The 10682-nt window shown below is 31.4% G+C and overlaps 1 protein-coding gene across 3 annotated transcripts; it reads right to left on the bottom strand.

The window, feature by feature from the left end:
- Positions 1-4164: 4164 nt before the first annotated feature.
- Positions 4165-10431, bottom strand: LOC129926666 (fibulin-2-like). 3 transcript variants are annotated; one of them, XM_056032123.1, is made up of 13 exons: positions 10135-10429; positions 9772-9894; positions 9546-9647; positions 9030-9155; positions 8609-8731; positions 7920-8165; positions 6896-7027; positions 6620-6745; positions 6135-6263; positions 5900-6031; positions 5055-5165; positions 4597-4737; positions 4165-4290 (listed from the first exon to the last, which is right to left on the bottom strand). In XM_056032123.1, exons 1-12 carry the CDS (start codon positions 10238-10240, stop codon positions 4622-4624), a joined length of 1572 nt encoding a protein of 523 aa, XP_055888098.1. In that variant the 5' UTR covers positions 10241-10429; the 3' UTR covers positions 4165-4290; positions 4597-4621. The 3 variants fall into 3 exon arrangements, with proteins under 3 accessions (XP_055888098.1, XP_055888100.1, XP_055888099.1); XM_056032125.1 differs by lacking the exon at positions 5900-6031 and having other exon boundaries at positions 10135-10431; XM_056032124.1 differs by lacking the exon at positions 9546-9647 and having other exon boundaries at positions 10135-10427.
- Positions 10432-10682: the final 251 nt, after the last annotated feature.

Genomic DNA, 10682 nt, shown 5'->3' on the forward strand with positions numbered 1-10682 from the left:
AAAAAAATTATTCAGTTTCTATATACAAGGTGGCCCAAGAGTAGGTTTACAGGTTTACCACCCCAAACTACAGCCTAGTGTTTTTTTTATATACTATACTACATAAACTACTATTTGTTTATCAATCATACTACTGCTACAAGTGTTGATATTTACTTGCTACACTACTTGCTATTATTTACAACAGATACTAGTATTTGACCTATTGTATCTTTCATCATTTCATGCCTTGTTCTAACTAAATACATTGTAATAAGAATTAAAGTAACACTGTAGAGAAACCTAAAACAAGGCTTTATTAAGCTAGAATGACACATGAACTGATGAAAGATACTAAGACAATAACACATTAAAACACATTCTCACAATGTTACACCAACATAAACAAGTATCAACTATTTTATCACAATGTAGCTATCATAGCTATCATGTTTACCATTAAAACTGATAATTTATACTCTGAGGAATGTTTTTATTGGTATTACTAAGCAAGTAGCTTCCACCATATGAAAGGTAGTTTAATAACTGTAAACTTACTTTTGGGTCACCCTGTATATCAACATCTGTAACAAGTCTTTCTGTAAAGCTTGCTAACCTGCTATTTCTATTATGTTTGGCTTTTATAGTAAAGATTTCAAGATTTGAACACTATACATGTATTTCTACTTAACATTGGTTTAAAGTACCGGTATATATATATAATCCTTACCTGTGCAGTCTTGTGTTGCAATTGGTCTGTAATACCCAGTTTGGCATGAACATGAATAACTTCCTGGTGTGTTAACACACTTTTCATTCTTCAGACTATTGCAGCTACTGGTATTTGTACACTCATCTACATCATCATCACATGTTGGACCAGTCCATCCCTTGTTACAGAGACAAGTTCCATTTGTTTTGTCACAAGTTTGTTTGTTTGTTTTGAATGAAAGCTGTTACAGTTACACTGTTGGCTACAGTCTTTACCATAGAAGTTGTCACTGCAAGCTGTGGAGATACATATGAATCTTGTCACTAGTAATATTAATTGTGACAATTATTTAATCACTATTCTTCTTCTTCAGTCCGATTTCGAAGCTATACTAAAGAGCCAACAAGAAGCTTTTTAACACAAAACATTTAGTATAAACTTAGTAAAATAAAATAGATATGTTCTTGTACATATATTAATTTTTTAAAATAGCTTTTATATAGGCCCACATTCATGCTAATATGATGCTCGGAGTATTCATTTTTGGATCAGTGGGGAAGGGGGGATCCGGGAGATGGTTTTCTGTGCTGCCTTTAGGCACTCAGTAAACACAGCTCAACTCGAGTTGAGTATCAAACCTCTAGCTCCTTTGCTATGTAGCTAAGCCAAGCTCTAGCTTACTTAGCCTCTTGTTTAAATATCCCACACTGAAATGTATTTAATCAAAATATAAATCATGTTAGTATTTAAATCTTTAATTCAATAATATACTAAATTCAACAGGATAATCACTATAAGTATGCACAGTGACCAGATTGCAATACTTTTGGTATTGAGACCAAATATAGTATCAGTACAACTCCTATGTTCAGCTCAAATGAAATGTTCATGTCAGGTATAAATATATATAGTTCGTCAATCGTGGTTCTATGATGATCACTTTGTCATCCAGGGGGCTGAGGGCTTTGCACAGGGGTTTTATGCTTCCTCATGTGGCTGGTGTGTCCTATGTGAGCCTGGAATGTTCAGCTGCACACTGGGCAGGTTATTCCAGCTGGAGCTAGAGTCATGGACTTTGCTTTTCTTCTCTGGCATTTTTCTTCTGCCAGCGTGGTTCTCTTTTCCTCAGCAACCTGTGTGCCAGTTTTCACAGCGCGACCCCATGATGCTCTGTCATGTGCCTCTGTCTCCCAGGTGGCTGAGTCTATGCTGAACGCCTTCAGTGAAGCTTTGAGGGTGTCCCTGAAGCGCTTTCTTTGACCACCTTGCCAGCGCTTTCCTTTGCTTAGTTGGCCATACAAGAGTCGTTTAGGGATGCAGCGATCTTCCATTCTGCAGACATGTCCTGCCCATCGTATCATTTTCATTTTGTTAGAAAGAGGACCTTTACTTAAAAGAAAAGCTGCAACTCACATATATATATATTACCCATGGGTCTTTATTTGTGTTATCACTGATTTTATCACTGATATAGTGTATTAGAAACAATGAAACAAAATAATAATGTTATAAATGAAGCAAATGCGTGAATGTAATAATGTTATGTTTTGCGTATGCGTGACCTTTCGGTAGTGTCTAGTGTGTAATAAACACACAATATCATGAATGGCTTTTAAATGTAGACGAATAAGTTGCTGCATTAGGGAACAAATTTTTGTAAAAACACAAATTTGAAGGTTAATTTTATTAATGAAATGAATGGACTATATTTTGTATGCTCATGTGTTATAGTTAAAAAAAATATTTGCGAAGAGCAGATCTATCATCTTAGAATAAGATCTAGGCTTAGAGAGATTTTCTGTTCCGCGCATGTGTGACCTGTGTCTTGTCTCATGTAAACATGGCTATATGATCTAGATCCATGACATAGTAATACTTTCATAGAGTTGGGCAACTTTTTTTTTGAGGGTCTTAAGTTTGTTTTAGAGTTACTTTACATGTTACTTTTCCAGTTAGTATCCAAGGAACATTTATGCCAAGTTTTTATCAAAATTGGTCTAACGGTTTTGATTTCTATTTGGGACATACATATATACATACGCCTTACTTTCTGCTTCATATTATAGATAGGCTATATAAGTAGTTATATTATAATAATTTATTCATTGTTATTAAAATTTTAAGGACGTGACAACTGTCTATAAATATTATTCTAAAATAAAGAAAATACGTTAAGAGACTATATGATACACTTACACTGGCAAATAATTCCATTGGCAGCCAAAGATTTACCAGGAGGGCAGGAACATATAACACTTGTATTGTCAGGTGTTTCACTGCACAGATCACTACAGGAACTAGAGCTGCACAAGTCTACATCTGATACAAATAATACAATTTCTATATAAAGACATCACTAAATATGAAATGAAAAAAAGAAATATATTAGAAACAAAAATAGTAAAACATTATTTAAACCTAAGCCTCAATCATTTTGCAGAAAATATAAAAAAAAAAAAAAAAAAAAAACCTCTACAGGTTCTCAAATCACTGTTTAAAGCTTGTCCTTTAGGACAGAAACAAGTTTCATTGCCATTGACATTAATACACTGGTACTGACAAAGTGAACTGTTGGTGCACACACTGGTCACTGTGAACAAAAAAAGATTACCATCAAAATGAAACTCAAATTTTAAAATGACCTATCAATAAAGATGAATGGACAAGATATCCATTTTTAAAAATTGAGGTAATTATGATAAAAACCAAGAAAAAGTTCCCTTTAGAGATCTAATATCATAAAGATTAGAATATGTAGAGCTCATGGATTATTTGTGGTTGACAGTTAATGAAGTGGCCTGATCAGCACAATGATTCTTTTCTTCTCTTTCCCTAACATATCATGCACATCCTTTAGAACTCAAACTCAGTACAGTCTAAAAACCTGATTTAATGTATTTCTAAAGCAAGACTCATATTACAGATAAAAGCAGAGTGTTTTAGCTATTATCCATCGCATTTCCGAATCAATTACAATAATTAATAACATTCTTCATTTAGTAATTGCATATAAATGTTTAAAGGAATCAGTACTATTTCTTTTTTCAACTTCACTGCTACTAAGGAGCCAACATCTCATTCAAAGTCTCAACTATTATCTAATAAAAGCCAGGAAAATCGATTGTTTTTCACAAATAAGATAATCTTACCATCACATGTATATCTATCTCTGTTGAGGACATAGCCAGGTGTGCATGAACACCTGTAGTTGCCCAATGTGTTGATACATACACTTGTACATCTGTCTATTTGTCGAGCACATTCATTGATATCTGAGTACCAAAATACAGAAACACTAGATTAGATGCATGTTATCTTTTAGAGGATCTACTAACATAGATCATTATTAGAAAAAAAAAAGTTACATTTTTCAAAACTAAACTAAACTTAACTAGTGAGTGTGCTAAACCACACTTCTTATAAATTACCAATCAAATTAAAACAAAGGCTATAAAACAAAAGGTATTTCCTACCATCACATGTGTTAGTTGATGCATTATAAGCAAATCCTTTATAACAGCCACAGCTGTAGCTACCAACAGAGTTCTGACATGTCTGCTGACAAGTGTTTAACCTTGGATCCAAACATTCATTGACATCTAAAGAGTTCAAGCAACATTTATGACATATCACAAATAAAGTTACTGTACACTAAATAAATAAATAAAGGAACAATATGTTAATTAATTAATACAATTTGTTGAATGAACATTTAGGAAAAGTTTTCAAACATTCATAATAAGAGTTAACTACAATTATTATTTTTTTTTTATGAAATGACATTGAACTATCTGTGGTATCTTACAACTAGATAAAAATTTGTTTTGATAAATTTCTCTTAAATCTTTTTTTTAAGAAACAGTTCTTGTAAGAAAAAGTTCATATCAATTATTTTGTTTACTGACCTTCACACAATGTGCCATTAAGTCTTTAACCAGATTTGCAAACACATGAATCAGGACCTATACGACTCACACAATCCTGTCTATCATTACACTGTAATTCCCCATTGGTACACTGGTTCACATCCACATCACAGAAAACTCCTAGGGTTGGGAAATAAGATGGAATAATTAGATCTAGTTCTTGGTAGATTTATTTAGTCGCATTTTAAGTGTTTTCTTGTGAGAAAAAAGTATTATTTATATGTTCATTAAATCTGATTTTACATTCATAACAATAAATAAAGGACAATAAAAAATACAAAGAATCCTACATCACAATGTCATTGATTTGTTTTACAAGTTTTGGATGTTCCTTCAGATTTGAATATAATTACATCCTAGCCTAAACTCTTACAGAAATAAATAAGAATTTCTATCCAGAGCACAGAGTTAACATAGCATTATAATCTTGTATATACCTATATATCCAGGTCTACAAATACATCCTCTAACATTATCACATCTTAATGCTCCAGTAGAACAAGAACAAGATCTTGAACAATTGACTCCCCAAGTTGTGCTACTACAGTCTGTAAGCAGGAAACATTGGAATCAATGTCTTGAAACATTAAACACAACAAATTTATTTTATTTAAACAAGAAAATATATTTATATTACTTAAAAAAAAAAAACAAGCTTATATTAAGCATAGGTTTATCCATTAGTTTGGGTCAGTCATGTAATTAAAATCGTAATAGATCTAGACTAACAATAAAAAAGCATTTATAAAAAAAAAGGAAAGGAGGGGAAGAGGGAACTCATGGCTCAAGCCAACATGATAACCATTCTGCTAGTGAAGAGCTTATGAACACAAAAAATGTATAGTTATCTATTGTTTCTATAGTCTCGACCTATTTTTCAGGTTTGTGTTCACTCAGACAATGACCTACAAAGTAGACTAATTCAGCTTATAACACCCCTTCAGCCAATTACAATTTATTTCCCTTGTTTGAGATACAAAACAAAATAATTAATTACCCATAGTTAATTAACTAATCGGTTAATTTTTTAAATTGATTCTTGTGTTGTCAGGTAAAAGAAATAAGCTTGATCCGAGATGGGGTATGGGAGAAATAACTTTTTACCAGAAAGACAGACAGAATGAGTTGATATAAGCTTTGTAAAAAAAATCAATATAACATAACAAGAAATGAAACATTTCTATTTAAAAAATCTCACAGATCACCAAAAAAAGCATTTGAAAGCATTTCCATAAGAGTTTTTAACCATTGTTTTATAAATAGTATTTAAGATTTGTTATACTATTGCAGTTGCATCCATCATTGTCCAAACTTGACCCAGGGGGACATGAACAGCTGTATCCTGGTACTCTGTTAACACATCCAGACTTGAAGCTGCACAAGTTCTTTGTTGATACTTCACATTCATTGATGTCTGTAACCAAATTGTGACAGTGAATGTTAATCTCATTTGAAAACTTCCTATCCTAGAAAAGATTCCAGTCATACACTAATGTCATAATTAAGATAAACCTTACCTTCACATGTGTCTTTGCCAACTAGATTGTAACCATCAGCACAAAAACAATATGAAGTGTTCTGTTGAAAGTCTACTGTGCATCCTTGAGAGCAGTTTAGTTTCTCAAAATCACTGCATACATCTTTCACTGGAAGTGTCAAAAAAATTCATTAGCTTTTTATTTGAACATTATAATACTTAAAGTAACTATTAAAAAAAATAAAAAAATGCAAGGCCAATGACACTAGCTCCAGCTTGAATAACCTGCCCAGTGTGCAGCCGAACATTCTGGGCTCACATAGGTCTCACCAGCCACATGAGGAGGCAAAAAAAAAAAAAACAGTGCAAAGCCCTCAGCCCCCCCCCCCCCCCCCCCAACCTGGATGACAAAAGTGGTCATCATCAAACCACAATGGACGAACTATATAAACAGAGAGAGAGAGAAAAAGAAAGTTGGAGGAGTAGAGAAAGAGAGAGTCAGGGATAGATATACTTAATAATTACCTAGTAGACATGTTAGCCTATCATCATTTAATCTATACCCGTAGTTACAATCACAGTTGTATTTTCCAGGCACATCAACACAGATTTGTTGACATTGATGGTCCCCATTAGCACATTCATTGATATCTGAGGAGATTGTAACAGAGCAACTTGAGTTTTTTTTTTTGGATTCAATGATTTCTAAAACATTTTATTAGCTCTAGAATTAATGTCTAAATTGATAAAGAAGTTTATCAAGAAAATAAATCTGTGTCAATTATTTGATGTGAAACATACTAATGCAGTCCCCTTTATCATTTCTTGCATATCCAGGCTTACAGTTGCAGACATGACTACCAAAGTTATTGACACAATCTTCAATAAGTGGGTTGCAGTTGTTTAGGGCAGGATCAACACATTCATTTATATCTAAAACAAAATAGAATAGAAACAAATATAGCATTTTTAGGCAGTAGTGATAAATGTATACATTGTTATATTTTTATAGTATTTGAGGAGATGAGACGTTGTTCCAGGAATGAGGAAAGAATTTTCTGTTGGACATAACTTTATAAGTTTCAGATGTTCCATCGGGCATTAAGATTATTATGTCTTAGTCCAAACCTCCTGCAGGATGGCGACAAGCAAACTTCGCACCTATGGCCATCAAAACGACAATCCTAAACACATGCTGCATACCAAGGCAGCCATCATCCTGGCTGATTATGTTAAGTGAAAGTAATCTCTTTAGATAAACCTAAAGAATAGGGGTTAAAAAATGCTCTATTTTCTTTTGATTAATTTTCTGGATAGTAGTGACATGGGATAATGAGCTCAAGACAAGAATTTTTATGATTTAGGCATGTTATAATTTAAATTTCATGAAAATATTAATATCTATCATAATAATACTTTTATTTTAATTTGGATTTTAAAATATTAACTACATATTGTCTAGATCTACTTCATTTTTAAATTCCATAATCAAAAATTAAAATAAAATTTAGTTTTCTAAACATTAATTTGTTTTAAATAAAAATGGCATGCATTCACTTCTCTATCAAACAAAACATTTTCTGACAACAAACAAAAAAGTAATTGAAGTTTAATTATAACAGGGTAGTGAAATACTAATGAACAAAATGGATAATTTCAGCAAAATGTGAAAAATAATTACAAAGAGAAAGAGTTAAAGGAAGTATCAACAAATCTGTTTAAAGAAATAATTCATACAGCCCTAAATGACTTTAAAAAAAAAGGAAAAAAAAGCTTAAAAGACAACATCATTAGTAATGTAGTATTAGTAGTCAAAAGTACTGACCTTGACAAGTTCCATTTCTAACATATCCAATAGGGCAAACACAGGAATAGCTTCCCAAAGCATTAACACAAACATCACCAATCAAACAGTTGTCTGTCCTTAGTGTACACTCATCAATATCATTGTTGCAGTTGACTCCCTCCCAGCCTATGTCACATACACAGCCTCTGACAGGATCAGATGTCCCGTGCCCACTACACTGATAGGATTGATTGCAGTTGACACCATAGAAGGACTTCTCACAAGCTGAAATGTGTAGACCTTTCTTATTAAGTAAAAAGCTTGACAGAAAAAAAAAAGCAATTTATTATCCTTGGATTTCAATGGAGTTAGCATGTAAGTTACTATTCATTAATATTTTGTTTGGTTAAAACCACACAGTTACTTTGAACATTTCCAGAAAACAGTGCTTGCAAACATCATCATAAATGTGTATTTTTATAGCTATTATAAATTTTACATTTTAAACACAGCATTTATCATGGGATGATAGCATTAATAAATGACTTTTATAAGACATTAGAGAACACTTATTGCAAATGTAAATAATTCTTCAAATTGAATTTTAAAAGCTTTTTTTTTTCTTTCCCAATAAAATGAAAAAAAAAACAAACTTCAGAACAAATGGAAAGAGTGTTTTTATTTTTGCCAATATATTTGACTATTAATGTACTAAAATAAATGCCAACCTGTACAAGAAGTTCTATCTGCTTCTAGTTTAAAACCAGCATAACATGAACAAGTAAATCTGCCATAAGTGTCTGTACAAATTTGACTACAGGGCTTCTTGGCAAGACTGCATTCATCTATATCTGAAGAGGAAGAGAGCTTTTTATTTTGTAATTGCAGTAAAGAATTCCAAATAATTTATTATCAATTTTGCAACATATAATATTGATCTTAAAAATATTCCTAAATTATTTTATGATGCTTACAAAAAGATAATATAAAGAAAAAGATGTATAAACCCTACATAAAACAAATTAAGAAATCAGAAATTACACTTAGTCTAATATATAAGAAAAGATCATATAATAAATACATTTCTGATTGTTTTGTCATCTAATTTTGTATAATGCAAGAAAACTTATAATTGTATTTTATATTTACTTGTGCATGTTTTGTTATCTCCCTGAAGTGCAAACCCCACTTGACAATCACACCTTGCTGTACCATTGTTAACAAAACATAGCTGGGAAAAATTCAGGGCTTGGCACAGCTCTACATTACTTGAATCTGTAAGTTATTTTAGGTTGAGCAATATTAACAAGCAACTACAAGTATTATTCAATAATATATATATATATTATATATATATAATGAATGTTTTTAATATGAAAGAATAAATTACATTTGCAGTTAAATTTTGTTTTCTCTCTTTATCTTAGAAAGAATGCTTAGAATTATCATAATAATGAAATGCTGAGCATTTTGTTAGTGGTGTGAAAATATGCACAAACATGTACATGCATGTTATAATATAAGACAAGTTAAGTTTGCCAAGTTTTTGAAGATCACAATAGATGTGAGCAACTCAAAATACAATATATTAGGGCCTTGAAGTTTTCAAAATTAGTACAAATCAATAAGCATCAAAAGAAAAAAAATATTTTATCTTCAGCTTACTTTTTTCACAAACTCCACTTTGGAGAGTATATCCATTGAAACAATTACAAGAGTAACTTCCAATTGCATTGACACAAGTTTGTGAGCAGTCATCTATGTTCTCTTCACATTCATTGATATCCAGCACAGAAAAAAATCAAACAGCCAAAATATGGGGTCCAAATAGATCTAGTTTACAATTTTACCACTATTAATTCATAGAAATAGAAAACAATACAAATGTTACCATCACAAATGTTTGTGTTGAGTGTATTCAATCTGAAACCAATGTTACAGCTACAAATGTAGGATCCAACAGTGTTTTCACATCCTTGTGGACATGTCAAATTATCTTTACATTCATTGATGTCTAAGAAACAGAATGTCAGAAATAGTAAAAACAATCATCATTTTCTTTCTATGAAAATTTTAAAAGCCCATAAATTTAATTACATGTTAGTTTGATTAATACAAATATTTGTCTTATAAACTTCCAGATTGTCAGAGTAGACCATCCATGTTTTTTTTAAAGATAACTACACGGTACAAAAATTAGTTTATGTTTTAAAAATCATGTAAATGAATTAATTTTATATTTTAAGTTGATCACCGTCAAATTTCATTAGTGTGTTTGAGAGACTTAAAACCTCTCTTCCAAAAGCACTGGACATTTCCTGCAGTTGTGCACAGTGATAATAATAATCTTTATTATCCATAAGGAATTTTGTCTTACAAATTGAGCATTACACACAAAAAATTATAACTATAAAAAACAAAATATACATTTTGTGAAATATTTTTATCAGATAGTTGAAATGTATTTAATGATTTGAATGCAAGGAGTTTTTGTGTCTGTTTGTCTTTGTAATGAGTGTCTCGTGATGGTAAAATGACAAAATCCTGACTCAAGGGTGCTTTTTATTTCTAAAATGTTTTTTCCTTCTTATGAATGTTTTTCACAAACAGATGCCCAAGTGTTGTTTTTTTTTACCATTAACTTTACTAGCAGCATGCACATATATCAACATACAGGTAAAGAACATGTGGCTTCACAGACTTGTCATGTTTTAAGTTGATAACATGTACTATTTAATCATTTAACACACGACATTTAACAAACAAAATTATAACTTAATATTATTGTTTCAAATGTCTAAT

The sequence above is a fragment of the Biomphalaria glabrata genome, chromosome 6, assembly GCF_947242115.1.
Source record: "Biomphalaria glabrata chromosome 6, xgBioGlab47.1, whole genome shotgun sequence".
NCBI classification, from domain to species: Eukaryota; Metazoa; Mollusca; class Gastropoda; family Planorbidae; genus Biomphalaria; species Biomphalaria glabrata.